General features: G+C 42.8%; 1 protein-coding gene across 1 annotated transcript in view; it reads right to left on the bottom strand.

Moving 5' to 3' along the window:
• DTNBP1 (dystrobrevin binding protein 1) overlaps positions 1 to 24,680 on the bottom strand; it is a 101,182-nt gene that overhangs the window by 27,065 nt on the left and 49,437 nt on the right. The window contains exon 7 of the mRNA XM_061398821.1: positions 19,066 to 19,088. Coding sequence (XP_061254805.1) covers positions 19,066 to 19,088 — 23 coding nt within the window. The remainder of the gene's footprint in view (positions 1 to 19,065; positions 19,089 to 24,680) is intronic.

The following is a 24,680-nucleotide window of genomic DNA, read 5'->3' as shown; positions in this document are numbered from 1 at the left end:
GAACCCCGCAGCAGCCCGCGCTGACCCCACAGTTCACTCCTGGTCCCGCAGCCGCTCTGTCTCCCAGCTACGCTGTGAATTTCCTGATGGGAGCACACAGGAAGTCCTATTCATCTTTACATCTTGCACTTGGACTTGACAGGAGCAGAATAGATGAGGGATGAGAGAATAAATCTATAAATCTCAAAAGTTAGTAGCTCGTTCTAGAACTCAAAATATTTTGTTAGTTTTCATATTGTAATTTCAAGACATTTTTCTAAAAACTATTTTAATACTCTAGTTTAATCTTACTAACACACATTTGTAAAACTGTTTCTAAAACCAAAGTTTGAGTCCTGAAGATATACTTATGATAAAAATGGCCAATTCATATTTGTATGTGAACAGTTACCTTAATCTACAGAGCGTCACCACTGTTTTCATTTAGCGAGGCAGCCCATGGTAATCAAAAATGGAACACTACGAGTCCCATCAATAAGAATTATGATTAGTACAAACTCATAATTAGAAAGAGCTTAACATTATTCCAAGTTTATTACATGGCTGGTACTATTATTATTTCACTTATTCTCATAAAAGCCCTATGAGATAGGTACTGCTATTATTCGCATTTTATAGGTAAGCAAACAGAAGTTAGGTCACTTTGCCAAGGATAAGCAGCTGTGAGCGATGAAAGGATGCAAACCCAGCCCGTGTGCTGAACTGCTGACAACCGCTCCTGTATTTATGACGCACAGAAACTCAGCTCAGTAACCCAGAGAGGTTTGGACTTGATTCTTCCCTTTTTCTGTATCACTGAGCTTTTCAAGTACAACACAGAGAGAGCAAATAATGGAAAACAGGTCACTATTCTATCTGCCTCATCTCTGTAGTGACAGCAGCTAACTCTTATGTAAACGCCAGGCACCGCTGAAAGCCTGGAGCATGTACCAACTCAGTCCTCACAGCAATTCACGGATGTAGGTCCTGTTCTCATCTTCATCTTTCAAAGAGGAAACGGAGGCTCACAGGTTACGTAACGTGCCCAGAGAGCACTCCGAGTGGCACCAGACTCCGTGCTCTTAACCGCCGGCTCCAGGGCCCAAGAGGTACACATAGCCTGGGCTAAACCAGAACGTGTGCTTTAAGGGTTACGCTTTGTATGTCCTCTCTGGAGCAAAGTTACCAGTTTTCATTTGTTTGTTTTTAACTCAGACTATTTTTTCCCAGGTATATTTTATAGTCTAGTTTCAATACCCACAGTTTCCATCCTGCTACCATATAGGAAATGTCTGATACATGGTACAGAATAAGAGAAAACTAAAGCAAAGGTTTTTATAAATTCAAGAATTTGGTTCATCAAATCAATAACATGTCTGAGCAAGTCAATGCTAATGAGCTTTTAATATAAGTCATCATAAAGAGTCAACTTTGGAGGAAGTGATGTTAACTATCTTGTAATAACCTATAATGGAAGAAAATGTGAAAAAAAGAATATATATTTATGTAGAACTGTGGTGTTGGAGAAGACTCGAGAGTCCCATGGACTGCAAGTAGATCCAACCAGTCAACCCTAAGGGCAATCAACCCTGAATATTCATTGGAAGGACTGAGGCTGAAGCTCTAATACTTTGGTCACCTGAGGCAAAGAGCCCACTCATTGGAAAAGACCCTGACGCTGGGAAAGATTGGAGGCAAAACAAGAAGGGGGCGACAGAGGATGAGATGGTTATACAGCAACACCAAGTCAATGGACATGAATCTGAGCAAGCTCCAGGAGACAGTGGAGGACACAGCATCCTGACGGGGTACAATCCATGAGGTCGCAAAGAGTCGGACACGACTTAGGGACAACATGTAGATACGCACAACTGAATTACTTTGCTGTACACTTGAAACTAACACAACACTGTAAGTCAACTATATTTCAGTAAAAAATCCAAACCCCAACCGAATAAATAAATAAATATTGAAATTAAAGAGGGCATAAGATTTGAAGAGTCACTTTATCAAAGAAGACATCGTAATGGCAAATAAGCACGTTAAAAGATGTTGAATATTACTAGTAATAAGGAAGTGCAAATTAAAACTGCCCCCCAAAACCCTGCCATATTACATACTCACTAAAATGGCTAAAATTTAGAAAGTGGATAAAAATAAGTGTTGATAAGGATGTGGAGCAACAGAAACTCTCACATATTTGATGGTGGGATGAAAAACAGAAGAGTCACTTTCAAAAGAGTGTGGCAGTTTTTAAAAAAACTAAACACAAACGACCATGAGCAAGCACTCACCATCCTAGAAGTTTACCCAAAAGAAATGAAAACAGAAATCACAAAAACACTCATCCAAAAAGAGTCAACTCTGCAAAATCCTTAAAAGGGAGAAACAGAATGGTCACTCCGTAAACAGTTTCTTCTCCTCTACGCAGTTAATACAAATTCTCAGCATTATTTTAAAGCATAAAAGAGAGTCTGTCGCTATTGCTAAAAATGTCTTCACAACAGAAAGATGACAAACCCACGTGGTTAAGCACTTCAAAGAGAGCTTGTCTCTGGAGAAGCCCACCGTTCTCCAGAATCTGCGTACACACACCAAAGCAGAACCCATGGAGACCGCCTCATCACAAAAACAGAAAGTCAGAGCAGACAGAGATGGTGCGTAAATGGATGACTGTCCCCCTCCCTCCCTCCCGTGAGCATGGGCCAAGGGCCTGCTGGGTGCCAGGCGCTGCATCAGCGGCGGGGGATGCCAGCACTGGTGGGCTCTTCCTTGGTGGGCACATCCCAGGGTGCGCAGAGAGTAGACAGCAAGAACAACAAGCACGGGCGTTCACTAAGGGAACCAGCATCACTTCAAGCCCTGAGGGGGTTGTGTGGGGGAACCCAAGGCCCCTGAGACAGAGGAAATTAAGTAGGTGAGGGGAGGCAGGTGTCCGGCTCCCAAGACCCAAGGGAAGATGCAGATACGTCACTCGTACAACGTGGGGTGTCTCATACTGTGGATGTCATTCTGCTCGGAGCGTAGTGCTTTCACCAAAAATTATGAGAAGTGAATCCACTGTCATGCTCTCCAACGTATCCAAGCTCATTTCTGACCGACGCTTTGCAAACCCCTGGGCTGCAGCCCGCCAGGCTCCTCTGTCCGTGTGATTCTCCAGGCAAGAATACTGGGAGTGGGTTGCCATTGCTTTCTTCAGGGGATCTTCCCGATCCAGGGATCGAACCTGTGTCTCCTGCACTAGGAGGCTTCTTCACCCCTGGGCTACGGGGGGAAGCCCAGTTGCGCTCTCCAATGAGCACGGAAATAAGCATCCTCTGGCACAGAGAGCACGGCCCTCAGCAAGCATTCCGCTCAAATGCTCAAAAGATGCATGTCAGTGAGGAGGAGGAGAGCAGCCACTCCAAGGAGCTACTTGGACATGAGAACATGCAAGTCCGTTTGCCAGTCAGCGGTGACACCTTCTAATGTTTCTCTCCTAATCCAAGCGGCAGCCCAGAAAGAGGGGGGGGCGGTTCTGATCTCAGTCGAGGGCTCTCCACCATGAGGCTCTAAGTACTCATTTTTCTGAAAGTGAAAGTGAAGTCGCTCAGTCGTGTCTGACTCTTTGCGACTCCATGGACTGTAGCCTACCAGGCTCCTCCATCCATGGGATTTTCCAGGCAAGAGTGCTGGAGTGGGTTGCCATTTCCTTCTCCAGGAGATCTTCCTGACCCAGGAATCAAACCCGGTCTCCCGCATTGCAGGCAGACGCTTTACCATCTGAGCCACCAGGGAAGCCCATTTTTCTGAATACATCATTTAAAACTGGTTTATTCTACAAACACAGTTTTCTGCTATGTGTTCTCCCCTAATACAAAGCACAAAATTTTGCCAACCTAACACAACCATCTTACTCTAGAAAACAGTAATATCTTCACCCTTGACTCTACACCAACCAAATTAGCAATTTAAAGGCATAGCGCCATCTGACTTTCATGGACTCTAACACTTCTCTGGGCTTTTCCAGTGTGAAATTTGTAAAAAAAAAAAAAAAAAAAAAAGAGAGAGAGAAAAGAAAAGGGGGCAGACACCGTAATATGAACTTTATTTCCCTACTTGCAAGAAGATGCACTTGCTCTTTAGATAGAATACAGAATCCTCTCATGGTCATTACTGATGCTGCACGGGAAATGTGAGAAGAGACTGAATACGAGAGGAACAAAAAAGTGAAAAAGAAACCCAGAGTCCGCTCACCCTTACAAAGCGGCCACCACTCTCCAAAGTCAAACGTGTGGGCAAGAGACCACAGAAGAGCTCCTCCTAGCTTCCACATTGCCGCTTTCCAGCTGGGACTGGCATTTTCATGTTGGTCTCACTAAAGTGCAAATAGTGGAATTTGCAAAAGTAGCAGTGAAGAAATGCTCAGAGGACCCCAGGCAGGAAGGAGGGGAATGCTCGGCCATCAAGGTTTGCCTCTTGGCAAAATTGCTTTCAGTGTGACATCCTTTCTTTCTGAAGTGTTATTTTCTTTTTTTCTTTCTTAACAGATCAGTGAGAAAAACACTTTTCAAAAAACTGCCTGGTTCAAGATAAACCAGCAAGTAATACATCCTCAAAGTTTTCAGTACAAAAAAAAAAAAAACTATGATGAAGCTGAAGAGGCAAGCATGGGCTTTTGGGAAAAATTTTATCGACTCTGTTAAAGATAAAGAGCTTTTGAACTTAATCCTGAAGCTCAGTTTTCCAAAATACTGCATGCACAATAATTTGCGGTGGCAGAAGCCTTTTAATAGTTATGTATTTACTTATGCAGTTTCTATTTGTGTCAAGTGATACTTGTTTTCCATTTATAGTAAGAAGAGTATTTTACTAAAAACTTTTTTTTTTGTTTTTTGTTTTTGGCTGTGCCACATGGCTTGCGGGATCTTAGTTCCTCGATCAGGGATCAAAAACCCGGGCCCCTGGCAGTGCAAGTGCTGAGTCCTAACCCCGGGACTGCCAGGGGATTCCCTAAGAAGTGTATTTTAAAATCTCTCTTTAAAATGAGTTGACTTAGAGAAAAAGTCAGAAGCGGTACAGCTAATATGTGGATGTGACAAAGTCTGTGACTGTGACGCTCTCATGGCTAAAGCTGGGAAGCACTGCTGGAAGAATCAGGAGCCACTTCCAGGTCTCATGATGTAACTGATGGGAATTCCATCGGATTATCTGAATTTTTAGATAGCTAGCTAGATGGCTCCACAGTGTTTGAAAGACAGAGTTAAAAGGAATCCAAGCCAGAAGGCAAGGGGACAGGATGCTGCCCTGCGACTCCATAGAGCCAGTGAATACTCGCCGAGTCCTGGGTCAGTGCCCGTCTCGGCGCACGGGGCGCAGCAGAGAAGAGCCAGGTAAGTGTATATCAGGTTTCCACGGAAGAGAAAGAAAAGAAAGGTATGTCATAAAAGAAAGCCAGGTAAAGGGAGAGAGAGAATGCACAGCTGAAAACACGGATACCTTTGAGAAGGTAGCGGAAAGGAGGGAGTCAGGCCACCGTCTGGAGGAGGAGCAGAGCAGGCGGAGGGCTCAGGAGAACCCCCAGGCACGGGAGGCATGCTGGGCCCCCGGGAGGAAGAGTGGGTGGCCGGTGGGGCTGGACGGAGGAGCCGGGAAAGAGTGGGAGGAAGTGAGGTCAGGGGTGGGGGCAAACAGCGGGCTGAGCGAGCAGAGAGAAGGGCGCTGTTCTCAGTGCGATGAGAAGCCGCAGGGCATCTGGTCTCAGTGCGATGAGAAGCCGCAGGGCATCTGGGGCAAGAAGGCGATACTGGGTGGGGAGGGAGGGAGACAGGAGTGGCAGGGACTGGGCGAGGATGCCACCGGAGCTTCTACACAGGACTGAGGCAGCCTGAACCTACTGGGAGAGATAGGAAGATCCGGTCAGATCTGGGATCCGGTTTGGGCTGATTGGATATATTGAAGAATCGGATGTGAGGTGTGAGAGCAAGCGAGGGATCAAGCAGCATCTTATTTTTCAGTTGTGTGTTTGTCGTGGTCAAAGCCCCAGGAAGAATGAATGGTGGTGTCACTGGGATGACAGAGCGGCCAGGAAGGTGGGAAGATGGGTATGGAGACCAGGCTCTGCCATGCTGGGTTGAGGGTTCCTGTAGGCACAGCTGTAGAGATTGGAGCTGGTAGTTGGCTATTCCAGTCTAGATTTGGGGGAGAGGCAGGTCAGGAACCATCTTATCAGGGAGTTGTGAGCATCAGATGGTATTTAAAGCCTTGGAACTGATGAGACCACAGAATGGTGAGTGAAAAGGCCCAAGGATGCAACCCAGAGATTCTTCCCACTGGGATGAGTGGGGGAGGAAGGACAACGAGGCAAAGGAGACAGAAAAACAAGAGTGGAGCACAGGGAACATCAGAGTAAGTGCTGGACCATTTACAGCAGCCAAGACACGGAAGCAACCTAAATGCCCGCTGACAGAGGAGTGGATAAAGAAGATGTGGTGCATATACATGATGGAATATTCAGTTCAGTTCAGTTCAGTAGCTCAGTCGTGTACAACTCTGCGACCCCATGAACTGCAGCACGCCAGGCCTTGTATTACTCAGCTGTTAAAAAATGAAATAATGCCATCTGCAGTGACGTGGATGGACCTAGAGAGTGTTACACTGAGTGAAGTTAAGTCAGACAGAGAAGAGGAAATATTGTATGACATCCCTTATATGTGGGATCTAAAGAGAAATGATACAAATGAACCTACAAAACAGAAAGAGACTCACACACTTAGAAAATAAACTTATGGTTGCCTGGGTGAAGGGACAGTTAGGACTTTGGGAACGTCATGTACGTACTGCTATATTTTAAGATGGATAACCAAGAAGGACCTCTATATTTGTACAGCACACACTGAACTCTGCTCAATGTTACGTGCCAGCCTGCATGGGAGAGGGATTTGGGAGAGAATGAATACACGTATATTTATGGCTGAGTCCCTTTGTTGTTCACCTGAAGCTACCACGACATTGTTAATTGGCTATATACTCCAATACCAAATAAGAAGTTTTCAGTTCAGAGTAAGTGCTGGAGTGATTCAGCAGATGATGCAGGAAGAAAGAGGGAGAAAGTGCCAGAGAAAGGTCTGGCTCAGTGGTAAAGAACCCGCCTGCCAATGCAGGAGACACGGGTTTGATCCCTGGTCCGGGAAGATTCCACATGCCCCAGAGCAACTAGGCTCATGCCCCGCAACTGCTGGGAGCCGCAACTGCTGAAGGCTGCGTGCCCTGGAGCCTGCGCTCAGCAGCAAGAAAAGCCCGTGATGAGATGCCTGCTCACTGCAGCGAGAGCAGCCCCTGCTCGCTGCAATGAGAAAGAAGCCCCGGCAGCGGTGAAGACCCAGCACAACCAAAAATCAATGAATAAAAATTAGAAAGTGTAGCCAACAAAATTTGGCAAGAAGAGGTTGAGGACTGCAAAGGATGATTTCAAAGTACTAGAAAAATTAATTACTTCTACGGCAAAAAACTGATGCTTACTTCATGCTATACATCAATATAAGTTCCAGATTTGTTAGAGTAAAATCAGCAAATGATAATTAAGCTAGAATAAAAACCAGAAGAGATTACAAGTTAACATTTATTTCTTTGGTTGGGAGAGAACTTTTTAGGCATAAAAACAATGGAGGATGTCATTTTTAAATACCTGTCTGAATACATAAAAATATGAAACTTCCATGTGTAAGAAAAAAGCAAACAATTAAAAGGCAAATAACCAAGCTGAGATTTTAAATATCTGTAATACATATGTCAACAATTTGATATCCTTAGTATGTAACATCCTCACTCAAGATCATTAAGGACACTAAAATCCCACCTGAAAGTGGCCAGAAGCATTCACCAGAACAATTCACCAGCATCTATTTCTGTTCATGTCATGAGCACATCTCTCCAAGGAAAGCCATGGCTGACTTTACATGGTGACTGGGTGGCTCTCCTGTAGGGCTCAGCCAGCCACTTGATTGGCCCTGGAAATCCATAAACATCATTACCTATGGACCAGTCTTCTGAGAAGGTGCCAACTCCATCACCTGTCCAAACAGTTTAAACAGCAGAGCTACAAGACCCTGTAGGTTATTTTCCAGCACAAACCTTCAAAAAACTAAGAGAAAATCATGAGGCTTCATATGAATTCAACAGATAAACTCTCTTTTTGAGCCTGACAGGTAAAATCTTCACTTGCCTCTTCTTTCGTGGTGCTGGAATCTAGTTTTTCTGAAAGGTGTAATTTTTGCTGTCAAATTTATACAGTGTTCCAGCAAAAAGGTAATGAAACAGAACAGCTGTATTTATTCATGATACCAAACACACATGATATACAACGTAAAGTTGTCCTGATACATTTCTAAAAAGACTCTATTGCTATAATTATTGTTTACAGAAGAGTGCTATATACTAATTATAAGAAACTGCAGAAAGGTAACATTTAAGCACCACAACCCTGATCAAGGCTTTACATTTTTGCAGTTTAATATCTACCCAAGCTGTTAGAATTACCATCCTCTACAATATAAAGTGTCATCTTTGAGAGTTCTAGGTCATGCCACAGTGTAACATCTTATGACAGTTACTAGAATAAAGAATCAACTAGGTCTTAAAAATAAACTGACTTAGAGACAAAATCAACAGGCAGGACATGAATATTTCTGTACCCTAGGATACAGACACTAACTTCACTAAAATACTAAGCTACATAATATGAACCATCTTTTTAATACACTAACACATATTGACATGTGGAAAAAAAGGAAACAGGTTAAAAAAAAAAAAACTAGCCAATATTCACCGAGAAGTCAAGATTTTCAGGGAGTAATTTCTTAAAGAATTAAAAAAAATAAATGTAATACCAGATTATATCTACATTCAAATATTTACTCACCACCACCATGTAAGACAGTGTAACTGAGGGAAGAGGAGAAAGTGTCATTTGTCATATATTACTGATAAACACTTTGAAAAATAAGCCTTAAGGTTCTTACTCTATTCTTACCAGTTTATTCCTCAACACTTAACAAATAATTACCGAGGATGCGGTAACACCTCCCTCGGGTTAGAGTTCCATGAATGCTCTGGCGTTAGAATGAATTCCTGAGCTATGATTTTGCTTTGATTAATGTGTCTGCCCTGAGCTTAACGAGTCTGCCACACTATATGCAAGACAGACTTAAGAAAGGGAGAAGGAAGTTACCTTTTAATTCAAGTCCACCTTTAACATGTAATCTCAGAAACAGAAAAATCTCAATAGAGTGAGAAGAAGCTCAGACGACGTGTATTTCTTTCATTTCTTTCCTTTAGAAACAAGTGGGATTCAGCTGACAGGGAATGATATATAACACGTCATAACATGCGCCACCTTAAAGGCATAATATGGAGTTTTAAAAAATGCAATAATTAAAAATTATTCCTCAGTAATCTCCATGGGTAGAATAACAAATTACTTAACTGAAAAAAAAAAAAAAGCTACCAGTTAATTTTTAAGGTATAATTTTTGCAGTAAATTCCACAAACTTAATATCCTTACATGTGCTATTTATTAAAATAAAATATCACAAAACCATTGCCAACACATGACAGGAAACACCAAAGTTCTGTAAAATTAGGAAAATAACATAGAAGTTTTAATCTGTATGAAGCATTATTACCTTTTCAAAACCCATTTGGAAAATCAGCCATTTTAGTTGAACCCAACACAGCAGCACAGAAGGAACTTTAACTTCACATCGTTGTTGGCTACGGCTCCCATGTTTAACTACTTCTTGGAAAATGCACATGCCAGCAGCAAGAGATGTTGAGTTAGTTTTACGGAGCTGTATATCAGAAATGGACTCGTTACTCTAATGACTGGCATTGTTCCCCTGGCATTTTATATTTATCTTTCAATTATAAAGGCGCTGCCTCATAAAGATGACTGGTGAATTTCACCAGATGGGGATAAGACACAAAATTATAAGAGCAAAGTCCCAGATTGCCAAGAAACATTTTTCACTTGTTTTAGGTATTAATTTATAGTGACTATCACTTCTCTGTAATATAAAGAAACAAATAATGCTTTCATTAACATGTTACTGGTTAGAGGTTCAAATCGAGTTGAAATTTTATTTCTGCTTTTTAGTGATGTATCTATCACCTGCATACCATGCAAACACTGCAATGTACCCAAGCACGGAGGTAAAAATTTTAAAGAAAAGCAGTGAAGGAAAAAAACATCAAGTAAAGTTCCACCTACAGGGATTCCTCTGACTATTTTCGGTGAATCCTGGAGATGACATGGATGTGGGCACTGAGCAAGTAGAACTGAGCAGAAGCTCAGGCTGGTCAAGTGAAACCTCCAGTTTACCAGGCAGCTCCCCTGCTGTGCATCTTCTGGGAGTAGAACAAAGGAAGCGAGGCTGGAGCCAGAAGCAGGTTTTTCCAAAGAAATTCTATTAAGCCTGTTAGTTTTCTGCTGATGACTTCTGCAGACATGTATCAGAATCTACTGCCTCTATAAAAGCCAAATGCAAGCTCTGAGGGCTCTGGTGTGCAAAGATGTATGCACGGATCTGGGGCCATACCAAGTGCTCCTCAAAAGGTAGGGGAGAGGCTGAAAACACTAAACCCGTCCGAGTCCGTCACAGAGGCACAAAGACGCCTCAGTAACAACATAGGAAATGAGAGAAGAAGCCCAGCTCTCTGCAAGCAGTAAGATAAAGACGAAGAATACAGCTTGTCTCCCAACACAAAGGTATCTTTAAACTCCCCCCAATTCACTTTCAGCACAGCCTTAGCCTAAAGGTTCCTTCAAATTCAGCCACACTAACTGGTAGCTTGGAATGCACTATGTATTTTTAATAAGTATCTTAAATCCTCACAATTCCAATAGTTACAGATACTTGTCAACAGTCTTTTCCTGTTTCGAAGTCGTGTGCTCCGAACCCCCTCGCGTGGTCCTCTGGGCATCACAGCTTCACTGTCAGCCACTCTCCGTGCCCTCAGCCCCTCCCTGGCTGCAGCCTCTTTTCTCCCCCCTTTCATACAAAGGCACTCAAGTTTCTCAGAAATCAATAAACCCTCCTCCCCTCCAGCCTCTCCTCACTTCTCTCCTCCTCTAAGCCTGTGATTTCGAAAGCCCCGCTCTCTTCCCCCATTCACTCAAATGTTCAGTCAGTACCAATGTGCCAGGCACCCGGGTCATTCGGGGAGTGCGACAGAACCTCCCGCTGGTCCCTGTCCTCCGCCAGCTGGATTCCCCTCCCAGCCCACACGGGACCCCCGTGCTGCTAAATCGCTCCCAGGACCGTCACCAGTGAACTTCAGTCGACAGATCACATGCCCCTTCTCGGACCATCTTCCCTTCTGTCCTCTATAACAACGTCACACTGCCTGGCGCTCCCTGAGACACGCCCCGAGACACGCATCCCCACCTCTGCAGCTGACTGTTCTCAGCTCCGTCAAAAGCAGCTAGCTCTCTTCTTATGCCTGTCGGGTGAATTCTAGCGCTTCCTAGACTTCCACCCCCGTCACCTTTGTTTTCTTCCGCCTGGTCTCACCCAGACCCAAGGCTCCCCACCCACTGCACCCCGGGGTCAGCCTGCTCCCAGCCCCAGCTCACGGCTGTCTCCTGACATGCAGCAACCCACTGGACACTTCTATCTGTAATGGCATCTCAGACTTAATATGCTCAAGACTGAATTCACTCAGCAAGAATAAAATATTTATGAGTAAATTTAACAAAAGAAGCGAGACTTTGCATATTGAAAATAACAGAACACAGCTCAGGAAAATCAAAGCTGCAAACACATAAAGATGCATCCATGTTCATGGACTGGAAGACACAATATTATGAAGATAGTAATTCTCCCCTAACTGAAGTAGAAATTCAAAACAATCCCTATCAAAATCCCAGCAGACTTTTTTTTGTAGAAACAGACAAAATGATCCTAAAATTTGTACAGAAATGCAAAGGACCTAAAATAGCCAAAATGATTTTGTAAAAGAACAAAATTCGAAGATTTATACTTCCCAATTTCAAAACTTATTACAAAAGCTACAATAATCCAGGCAGTGTGGTACTGACAATAAGAAAACTGAGAGTCCAGAAATATACTCTTCTTTACATTTATGGCCACTGGTTTCCTGTGACAGCGCCAAAGTAGCTCAATGGAATGGGGGAAAAATCTTTTCAAAAAATAGTTCAGAGACAATTGGATACATGTGAAAAACAAAAGCAAACAAACTTAGACTTTTACATCACACAGACACAAAAACTGACTCAAAATGGATCACAGACCTAGACATAAGAGTCAACGATATCAAGCGTTGACAAGGGTGAGGAGAAACCACAACCCCTAGACAGCTGGTGGGAACGTAACCGGTACCACCGCTGCAGAGAACAGCTTGGCAGTTTCTTAAAAAGTTAAGTATAATCTTATCATAGGGCTTCCCTGGCGGATAAGACAGTAAAGAATCTGCTTGCAATGCAAGAGACCTGGGTTCCATCCCTGGATCGGGAAGATCCCCTGGAGAATGGAATGGCAACCCACTCCAGTATTCTTGCCTGGAAAATCCCCATGGACAGAGGAGCCTGGTGGGCTACAGACCGTAGGGTCACAAAGAATCTGACACGACTGAGCCCAACACAACCGTATCATATGATCCAGAAATTCCAGGCTTAGTTACATACCCAAGAAAAGTGAAAAGATACGTCTACACACAGGCTTGCATATCAAAGTCTATAGCAGCATTATTCACAACCGTTCCAAACTGGAGACAATCCAAATGTCCATCAACCAGTGAAAGGATAAACGAATTGCAATAAATTCATACAATGGGATATTAATTCAGCAATAAAAAGAACCGTCTACTGATATATGCTACAACATGGATGAACTCCAAAAATTTAACATGACTGAAAGAATCCAGAAGCAAAAATACAACACATCGCATGACTGCATTCGTATGAAAGGTCCAGAAAAGGAAAGTCTATGGAGACAGAAACTGATTAATGACTGCCTGGGGCTGGGAATGCAGAGGGGCAGAAAGGAATGGTGACGGGTGACGAAAACGTTCTAAAACTGTGTTCTGATGATGGCTGCACAATTCTATAAATTTACTAAAACTCACTGAATCATACACTTAAAAATGAATGCAATTTGTGATATGAAAGTCAAATCTCAATAAAACATTTTAAAAAGCATTTCTCTATCAGATATCAAAAAGTTCTGCACTTTTGTGGGGTTACTAGGAACTTGCTTGCATTAATAAACTATTAATTATTATCATTAATCAACTGATACTGTACCTCCTCCTCCCAAAACCAACAGTATCCACTATGGTTCCCTCCCAAATCTGCTCTTCTGCCTGTATTACATTTCCTGGTAAAAGAAAAATCCACCCACATGTCCTAGCCAGAATTCCAGTCATCCTAGACTTCCCACAAGAGTGATGAAATTCTTGATTCTTCAGTCTGGGCCCTTCTCTCCATTCTACCACTGCCTTCATTCAAGTGTATGTAGTAATTTCTCAACCAACCCTTCTTGCTCTAGACCTGCTCTTTTCCAATCTGTCTTCAGAAAACCTATGATCCCAGAAAACCTGCTCTATAATGCAGACTGCCTCCTGTTATCCTAAACTGAACCTTCTGGTTCTCCCATCCCTACCTCATCTCTCCCAGCTACAACAGTGATTGCTGAGCAGTCTTGCCATGAACAAAAGCGTTTAACATGCACCCCCAAATATGTATATTTTATAACATATACATCAATACCTGTCCTAGTTTATTATAGAAGATGCACAAAAATTGAATTATAAAAGGATGACATAAAAAAAGAAATAGAAGTTCCAGTTTTCTTCTCCACCACTACTGACATTACTCTGGATACTCATGGGCCTCTTTGGAGACCACTAAGCTAAGTCGCTTCAGTCGTGTCCAACTCTGTGTGACCCCATAGACGGCAGCCCACCAGGCTCCCCCGTCCCTGGGATTCTCCAGGCAAGAACGCTGGAGTGGGTTGCCATTTCCTTCTCCAATGCATGAAAGTGAAAAGTGAAAGTGAAGTCGCTCAGTTGTGTTTGACTCTTAGCGACCCATGGACTGCAGCCTACCAGGCTCCTCCATCCATGGGATTTCCAGGCAAGAGTGCTGGAGTGGGGTGCCATTGCCTTCTCCGTGGAGACCACTAGTCCAAAGAAAAAGCCAAAGCTCCTCTGCGTGGCATACAAGCTGTGCGGCATGTGTGCCCTGCCCACGTCTCAACTTCACCCCTCACTACTGTACCCACACACCAGATGCTTCAGCACTCACTAATTGTGGTCTCCTCATTGAACAAGAAGTTAAATTTTAACTTGTGCTCTTGAAATAAGATAAACGTCCCTGCATCTTTGCAGTTGTTCTTTCCTCTTCCTGGAATGTCCTTATTACCTGTTTCTGCCAGGTCGGCATTCAAGTGCCTCTCTCTAAAAGACTGAGTACTCCCACCATAGTGTGCTTATTTCTATTTTAATATTTTTGTCATTGTATTAAAATCATATATTTGCCTTTCTATCCTAGAAGCTTTGCCACTGTGCTTTAGCCCCTTGAGGACAGAGGACAGTGGTATTACCCAACCTGGGTCTCCATTGCCTGCTGCTGCTGCTGCTAAGTCGCTTCAGTCGTGTCCGACTCTGTGCGACCCCAGAGACAGCAGCCCACCAGGCTCCTCCGTCCCTGGGATTCTCCAGGCAAGAACACTGGAGTGGGTTGCCATTTTATTGCCAAATGGCAGCAGAAGAGTTCTGCCTTACGTGTTAAGCTAACTCTTGAATTGACCCAACATGTTCTACCCAAGCTTTCCATCTATCACATCTAAATTCATGACCTGCTGTGGCTACTAAGCCACTGGTATGGATAATTCATATCTGAGTCACCCAAATAAGTGTGACTCCTCATGGCCTCAGAATTCCCCAAGTCAGATGGGGAATTTTATGCCTTCTTTTTCACTCAAATTTAGCCATGATCATCACTGGGAACTGCTCTATCTCAACGATGTCAAACTGAAATTCTTTCTTTGACCACAAGAAGTGTGGTCAACCACATACTCAACCACCCAAGTGTTTTCCATCTTTAAGGGGAACACCATCCCCGGTACCTCGTATCTTGCTTATTTTACTGGTCTCTTCAGGCCTCTCCTTTCTGGCCTGAATTCCACGGCCAATCATTTTAATCATGATCTTATTAGCACCCAAGATTACGGTGCTCTGCTGACCCATCGTATATGCTCTTTAATTCCCAGCTTTGTGTTAACCAAAGCATTGTTTGTTTTGGTTTGTATTTCTACTTCTGAGCCTAGCCTTGCAAATTCAGACAATCTTTCCTTCCACAGATTTTTTTTCCCCTATGACCTGCCATCCTTTCCTTCTCTGAAGTCTCAGAAAAAGAGATATCCCTCGATCCTCTCCAAGGACAACCTATCTAGGTATTTTTTCTCCATCTTCTCTAGATCTTAATCAAGTCCTTAACGTCTTCAACTTCACCTTCTTCCCTGACCTTGACCCTGATTCTATCTCACGTGACCTTTTCATTTCTTTCCTAAATGTCTCACATGCTTCTGATTTGCAATCTGGAGTCTCCCTTTACAAAGAGCTCTGTCAGGTCACCACTAATCTATTCACTGTTAACTCCAGTGGGATTCCCCATTCTGCTCAACCTTCCTACGTTACTTCCAGCACTGATGACCACTTCTCCTTTAAGCCTTCTCCTCTCTGGACCTTCCTGTCACAGAGCTGTCTTGGGCAGTTCTGATGAGCGCTCTGGCCCTGTATCCTTCATTGGCTTTGCTTCCCAGAACAAAGCCTTAAGTGGGATCACACTCCCTCGGCTGGTCTTAGCCGCCTCTCCCCACATTCTCTGGTGACCCACTCACTGTGACAGCGATGGCCACTAAATCTTGGCATGTTTTCACACTGTCAGTCCGTCCCATTTCTGACATGGCCGGGCAGTGCTATATTAAAGAGGAGATTACAGTAGATGTCCTCTTAGATAACACAGCTGGATCCCATGCTGCTCATTTAATTTTTAATAAAGCAGTTAACATAGTAAATCATTAAAAACACACACATGCAAGGGCTTCCCCAGTGGGCCAGGGGACATCGGTTCAGTCCCTGGTCTGGGAAAATCCCAGAGGCTGTGGGGCAACTGCAGAGCCCGAGCATCCTAGAGGCCGAGCTCTGCAACCAGAGAAACCACCGCGATGAGAAGCCCGCGCACGACGACTGGATGGCAGCCCACACTCGCTGCCACGGGAGACAGCCTGGGCACAGCAGTGACGAGCCAGAGCAGCCAAGACAAAGGCTTTTTAAAAACACAGATACAGACACTTTAACTTCAAATATAACCATACTTTTTTCTGAGTTCTTTGACTATAGGTCCACTGGTTGAAAAAAATCTTTGTATAAGCCACCTATTCTGCACTGGATAAAAGTTCCAGCCTATTTTTAAAAGCAGAAAGGGAATTTAAGAAGTGAGAAACAATTTGTGTATGGACTCTTTCAGAATTTTTATTATTTTCCCCCAAGTCTTTTTTAATTTCTAATTTAACATTTTACAGTAATTTTTTAAAAAGCTATTTACCTGTATCAGGTCTTCCAAAGCAGTCAACTTAATTTTCTTAAAAGCAGTTCTCCTTAAAACGGAGGTTTCATGATTTTATTTGGTATTTAATTAAACTGTGTATTAAATGTTGATATTTAATTAAACTGCATATTAAATCCTGGAGAGAGTGTGGAGAAAAGATCCCCACTGTTGGTGGGAATGTAAATTGGTATAACCACTATGGAAAATAGTATGGAGGTTCCTTGAAAAAATAAAATAAAACTACTATATGATCCAGCAATCCCATCCCTGGGCATATATCTGGAGAAAACTAATGTAAAAATATACTTGCACCCCAATTTATTTACTCTACGTGTAGTTATAATAATGGGGTTCCTTCTCACTGAAAATTAAAAAATTAAGACTTTAAAGATCTTACCCTTTTCATATTGTATGATATTCAAGTGACTAACACTAAAGAGTTTAAAGAAAGGCAATATTGGAGAGAAAAGAGAAAACCTTCCTGCTGCCAATATTAAAAAAAACAAAACAAATAATGAACCATTTCAATAATACTGTAGAGATTTGCTAGATATATCTTAAGTGCAAGATAAAGATGAACTCATTAACCTCAATGGAGTACAGAAGGAAGAATCCAGAACTCGGTGGATCACACTGATCTATGTCACTAACCTTGAGGGTTACTAATTTTGCCCCGAAAAGTTAGTTCTTCCCCAACTTACCAAAAAGCTTCTAAATATAACTACAACTTGAATAAAACAATTGGAGGAAGTAATATTTTTTGTTTTCCTGAAATGTATAAAGGAAAAACAAAGGCAAAAGCAACGTTCAAAAAATGACAAATTATTGCATCTTTGAACGAATTCTCTTCTCCAGTAATGTCTTGGAAGACTAGTTATATTATTTTATTGCAAGCTACACATGCTTTTGAAGTATTAGCAAAACACTCAAGAGGAAATAATTTTTAATGAATATTAGTTCTTTAAAAAACTAGATTATGATACAATAATCCATTTAAGGTTTGTTCTAATTGAGAGCTTTAGCTGGCCTGTGGGTTGGATGTGCTGTTAAGTGTTGTACATAATTAGGGATATATGTAAAAACAAGATATTTCAGCATGGATTGAATCATTCTATCAGGTAATACATAGCACTATCTATCCTCTTGCAAACTGCTGGTCTCCTCTTTTTCTGGAATACTGTCACACAAAAAGAAAAAAAAAGCCTCAGTACTGAGATGCAAGCAAAGCTGACATGTTGCATAATCTGGGTCTCTGCCTTGTCTTTTAATATTAACTTGATTTTTTTTCTTCCCCCAATACAGTATAAGAAGACGCTAGTAGACTAAAAGAAAGGAGGAGAGAGAAAATAACACCTTATGGGGATTTCAAATCTTATTTTAAACCAGTGATGAAAAATAATGTACATGAGTTGTGGTTCACAAATTGATTAAGAATAATGATAACCATGATAATACATCAGATCATGACCATTTAACATCGCCCTTAACAAACTGGCGAACTAAATCATTCACTATAACTTCAGCCAAACAGAAACCCAGCCAAGTCAAGTCGGTTTAATAACAGATGTAGCAGGAATAAGCCTTTATACCTTTTATCTCAAGTATTAGTTGCTTTCTCTAAAACATCCAAACATATCACACAGATAAACAATTCAACTGTAAATAATGTTCTGGAAAAATCTTTAACCAGTAACTCAAAAAGTCAATACCAGTTTATAAATGAAACATAAAAACAACAATTCAGAGTCTTCTCAGTTACTGAAATTCTCTGAGAATAGAAATTTCACTACTCAACCTCTAAAGCATAATTGAAAAGTGGCAAGCTGGAAGGGCTTTGAGCTTCTGAAAGTCTGTGGTTTTCCCTATTTTTCATGAGTGTTTCCAAGAGTCAGCACGACCAAGAATTATTTCTCATGCTCACTTGCAAAAGTTCCCTAAAATTAAAAAGCAATGCTAGGCACTTTTAGTGTCTCAGAATATAGCTCAGCAAAGCTTACGATTTTACAGATAAGCTTGAAAAAGGTAGAGAGACTTATCCAAAGTTACAAGACGGTGGCTGAGCAGGCCCAGCACTGAACACCTTGCAGGCGGGTCAGGCGACTGGGTTGCCTGCAGGGCCACCTCTATCACCATCACCTCTCCGTGTGGCCCAGATTCTCTACACAACAGAAACCAGAATCTTCTCCAATTGTGATTCTCGGCAACCTCTAAGTCAGCATTATGTCATCCTAACATACTATTTATGATGCCACTAGCAGATACTCTCACTTGGTACATGTGTTACAGCTGAAAAAGAATATCAAAACCACAGTGATTAAATAAATTGATAAAACAGTGTTAAGCAAACTTGCATTTTCTGATGTAAACTGTCTGATTTAAAGAAAAAGGAATGCATTCTTTCATTATCATCAAGAGAAAACATCTGACATCAATTAACTCTCATCTACTTTAAAGTGAAGAATTAAACACAAAATTACCTTTGAAGGTTTCAAGTTCCTTCCTGTAGGAAAAACAAAGAAAACATATATTTATTAATCTACTCCCAATGGAAACTGCTCTTAGATTATAATAAAATATTAAGTGCTTTAATTGCTGAGAGTGGCATTTCTAGATGCTCAAATAGAGTCCCTTACTCTTTGAAATTACCAATACAGTTAGCCTAAAGCTACTATTCTCAGTTTTTCTATTACTCTACTAATAGTTCAAAAAAGTTCTACCAAAATTTAAACTATTAAAACACTGAAACACTTAAACAAAACAAAAAAACATAGAGCATTTTAATGCCAGCCATGAACCATCTAATATATTTAACTACCAGTTTATAAAAGCAACTTACTTTTCCCTTCATGGATAAATAATAGAGTTTTTAAAAATCTTTAATTAAAAATCATTCAAAAGAGGAGCAGTTATTTCCTTTTCTAAATGAAAGGGGAAATCATATATCAAAGGGCTGAAGTCCACAGACCATCCTGTCACAAAAGGGCCAAGCCTCCGGGAAACCCTCTGGTGTGTGATTTTGTGTCAGTCAGGAATGCTGAAACACAGTCTCCTAGGAGACGTACATCCAGGGAAGATAGATGAACAGTCGTAAAACATTTTTGACAAAGAAGTCAAAAGCAAGTTTTTTTCAGGTTTTCCTTAATAATTTTATGATTATATTTTTCTCAGTATCAGTACTAATTAAAAGTAATTTTAAGGAGGCAAATTTATTTGTAAAGGCTTATCCCACTTAAAATATGAGATGTTTGTCTTTTATTTGCATGAGGGGTTTAACTAAATATCTAGAGCTATTTTGGATTTTCAAATCAGAATTCCTCATTGCTAATTACAATACCGCTCATGTTCCTAAACAGTTGACTACCATGACCAGCTGGCCAGGGAGGACTGGCAAGCTGCCCACTGAAAAGCCAGTGTTCTTAAAACAGGTTCTTAAATCACGTGGTCATATCACTTTTTTTTTTTTTCCTAAAAATACTAACTCATGATAACATTACTCTAGCGCCAGAGTTCATTAACCAAGGAATAAAAAAGTTACTTTCAATCCTGTCTTTAAAATGGGTGCAATCATTTCCCTTGGGCCAATAGCCCAGCTTCATTCTTAAAAGATCAGGTAGAAAGTAAACCTGCCTGAAACCTATTTTACATTCCAGTAATGGGATGAAGATGCCTGGAGAAGGAAGTGGCACCCCACTCCAGTATTCTTGCCTGGGAAACCCCAGGGACGAGGAGTTTGGCGGGCTACGGTCTATGGGGTTGCAAGAGTCGGACATGACTTAGCGACTGAACAACAACAAATGGGATGAAAGCTGAAAAGGCCTGAGAGAAAGGCAGCACGCGCTGAAGACAGCATCCTAAGGGGGCGCCTTCACGTATCCCTCCAGACGCCCTCGTGAGCCATTCCCCACGGCCACTGAGGGGTGGGCAGGGTGACAGAACACTTGGTTCAGTATTCCTTCTTTTTTTTTTTTAATACTTATTTGCCTGTGCCAGTCTTAGTTGCAGCATGGGAACTCTTAGATGTGTCCTGTGGAATCTAGTTCCCTGACCAGGGATCGAACCTGGGCTCCCTGCATTAGGAATGCCAAGGCTTAGCCACTGGACTACCAGGGAAGTTCCTCAGTTCAGTATTCTAAACAGTAATTCTCTTTTCTCTGATTACAGTCTTCAGAGAGCCTCTGCTTTCCTTCTTTTGGAACCCGAAACAGTGAAATTTCAAAAAGGCACCTCCTGTTTTAAGAAAAGGTGAAACTGGGAAGAATGATTGCACAGTCTTCCCTTACTGCTACCCCAAATAACAACCATGGAGCCAAGAATCCAGTGTCTGTGTTAGTAATGAGTCAGTGAAGTCAAAGTCACTCAGTTGTGTCCAACTTTTTGTGACCCCATGGACTACACAGTCCATGGAATTCTCCAGGCCAGAATACTGGAGTGGGTAGCCTTTCCCTTCGCCAGGGGATCTTCGCAACCCAGGGATCGAACCCAGGTCTCCCGCATTGCAGGTGGATTCTTTACCAGCTGAGCCACAAGGGAAGCCCAGTAATGAGTCACTGCCCGATTAAGAGCTTTCACTGGAGTTACTGTGCCCACCTTCCAACCTGCTGGCTGCCTCATCAAAACAATGGGAAGCTGCTACGAGAAGAGAGTCAAGGTGAGCAGGGTGCCTCCTTCTAGGCCCTTATTTACAGAATATCCTGACCCATGGCAATTCAAGAAACTTCCAAGAGAGTTTCTTTCAGAGAGTGAGAGAGTCCTGTACCCAATTCCTTAATCAAGAAGACAGTGGAGACGGGGGTGGTACAGGTGACTGTGGTTTAAGGTAAAGATCACTATGACGGAAGAATTTTATAAGTTTAAAGACCTGATAAAGAAAAGCAATAGCCCTGAAAGCCTTGAAGTGTTGTAATTTTTAGGACAGACTCCATAATGCCAGGGGAGAAGGCAATGGCACCCCACTCTAGTACTCTTGCCTGGAAAATCCCATGGATGGAGGAGCCTGGTGGGCTGCAGTCCATGGGGTCACTAAGAGTCGGACACGACTGAGCGACTTCACTTTCACTTTTCATTTTCATGCATTGGAGAAGGAAATGGCAACCCACTCCAGTGTTCTTGCCTGGAGAATCCCAGGGACGGGGGAGCCTGGTGGGCTGCCGTCTATGGGGTCACACAGAGTTGGACACGACTGAAGCGACTTAGCAGCCATAATGCCAGAGGCAACAGCATCCAGGAGTACGGAAGGTATAAGAGAAGCGAGGGAAGACAGTCAGGGTCAAAGTGAAGGTGTGGAAGCTGAATGGTGTAGGTTATCTTCAGGAAAGAGCAAGCCCGTCGGGACAGCAGGCTGAATGAAGAGAAAGTGGTAGGAGACGAGGTTGAAGAGGCAGAGGCTTCTGAGTGCCCGGCTAAAAGGATCTGCTTTTATTTTTAGCAGGAGAATATCACAAGCAAAGCCATGCTTCAGGAAGAATGTTCTAGTTGTGACGAATAGACGTACTGACAGCGGGGAAGAATGAAGCAGGGAGCACCTAAGAAACTATTAGAGGAGTTTGAAGAAGATCTAATTAGTGCCCGGAAGGAGCAAGTGCAGTGGCAACAGCAACAAAGCATGCTCAGTCGCTCAGTCACATTCAGCTCTTCTTCGACCCCACTGAATGTAGCCCACCAGGCTCCTCTATCGGATTCTCCGTGCAAGAATACTGGAGTGGGGTGCCATTTCCTCCTCCAGGGGCAATGAAGGGAGGGGGTCCAATTTGAAAACGCTGGGGAGAAGAGTCAACAGACCATGGCAATTGACCCATGGGAAGAAGTATATAACCATGAGGCTTCCTGTCTGCATCACTGGAAGGAAAGGGAATTCATCAGCAGAAAACAGGAAGAGGAACAGATTTTGGAGGGCAGTGCGTAAGTTCCATTTGGAACATAATGAAATAATCTGGGAGCTTGGAAACCTAAGGCTGGACATGCTGAGCCATGACTCCCAACCCTTGTAACCCACTCAAAGACTTAGCTCCCCCACTTCCCACTCAGTCCTGAACCCACTCCAGCATGGCTTCCAGACCCCAGCTCTGCACAACAAGACCACTGACAACCGCCCTGCTGCCAAAGGCGATGTTCGCTCTCACTTTTCATCTGAATCCCTCAGCAGCAATTGACTCTGCTGGCGATTCCTTGAGAGCATTTTCTCGAGTTTTCCTCCTCCTCTCCCAGATCCTTTTGCTACTTCTCCGCCCCTTCCAGACCACAAGATGCCTGAGCTTTGCCAGCTTGGTCCCGGCCCCCTTCTTAACTTACTTGCTCTCACAAGGCAATTCATCCAGCTCCGTGGCCTTAAATGCCACCCACAGGCTCTCAATTTATACTTCCTGTCTTGATCTCTTCTTGGAGCTCTAGACTCATACGCAACTGCCTATCTGAGAATACTGCTTGGAAGTGAAGCAGGCGTCCCAACAACACTTGCAAAAGAGCCTGTTCTTCCTACAGTCTCCCCCACCTCCACTCAGGCCATCACCACACTCCTCAAGCCTTGGTTGATCCATCTCCCTCCTTCGCCACATCCAATCCACCAACAAAACCTGTTAACTCTATCTCAAAATGTGCCCCGAATCCATCCAATTCTGTCCATCACTCCTACTGTCATGATAAATATCATGAAAAGGGACTTCCTTTTCCAGGAGATAAATACTCATTTTCTTATACTGAACGTAACCTCTGAGTTTGATCATTCATTCAACAACAAAAAAATGTATTGATGTATTGTGCCTTAGACACTAGCAATGTGAGGAATAGCAGCAGGAATAATGCTAGGGTTGAGTTATGTACGCTCCACAACCTCAAGGAAATTTAGTGAGGGATACAGAAGTAAAGCAGCAGTCAGAAGTTGATGTCATAGATTAGCACTCTGCTAATGCCAGCCACGCTGAGGATTCTCCAGGAATACAGAGGAGGGGGTGACTCACACACCGAGGACCAACGGGAAAGGCTTCCTGGAGAAGCCAGGACTGAACTGAGTCTTGAGGGAAAGTGTAAGTGAGGAGAACAGGTAACACTGATGAGAACACTGCAGATACTTTCCTCTTGACCATTAATGTCACCTTCTCAGCTCACCAAGTGAAAAGGCACAAGTGAGCAGGAGTTTTAAGTTCTGGTCACGCTCCAAACTCTATCAGAAATGGTTAATGGTAATCATCAATGTAAAACAGTATCCAAGTTAGTCTTTTCCATGAAGACATCCATCACACCCACATGGCCGTCTCCTCTCACTCACCTCCTACAGGACTCACGTCCATCAGTGCTATAACACTGGTACACTGCCTTGTAACGCCATGATTTCCATACGGGCCTCATCCCTATGGGGCTACCCAGGTGGCACTAGTGATAAAGAGCCCGCCTGCCAATGCAGGAGACGTCAGAGATGCGGGTTCCATCCCTGGGGCAGGAAGATCCCTGGAGGAGGGCATGGCAACCCACTCCAGTATTCTTGCCTGAGAATCCCATGGACAGAGGAGCCTGGAAGATTATAGACCGTAGGGTCGCACAGAGTCAGACACAACTGAAGTGACTTAGCACACACGCCATCTCTACAATCACACTGCCGAAATCCTGAAGTGCAAAGATTATGTGTCATCTGCCCTGACCACATGTGTGCACAGGGTCACACATGACATACACTCAGCAAGTCAGGTTACCAAGAACTCTGGCTGCAGAAGGACTAAACATACCTGCTTCTTAAAAGAAGCCCTTATTCTAACTAGGGGGGAATTTATTCTTTATTAAAAAATAAAAGCTTGGCCACGTAGTAATTCATCTGATATGATAACAACTTGTTTGCCTCTTGCAATTTCAAAACTCTGAGTCTCTTCATTTCCAAAGTTTAATAATATTTTCAGAAGATCAATTAAGTAGGAAGAATTGAAATGCCTCCCTTTAGGTTTTTACTATATTTTAAATTTTACTCAGTTCAGCAAATGCTATCACAAAATTTAGCATGACAAACCCCTGAAACTAAAACGTTCAACAAATAACACTAGACTCAAAATCTAATAATATTTCCAAAGGGTGAAGCTGCTATTTCATCATTTTATCCACAGGGGTTGAG

Source organism: Bos javanicus, chromosome 23, assembly GCF_032452875.1.
Source record: "Bos javanicus breed banteng chromosome 23, ARS-OSU_banteng_1.0, whole genome shotgun sequence".
Classification (NCBI taxonomy): Eukaryota; Metazoa; Chordata; class Mammalia; order Artiodactyla; family Bovidae; genus Bos; species Bos javanicus.
This window is presented reverse-complemented; position numbering and strand designations above follow the sequence as displayed.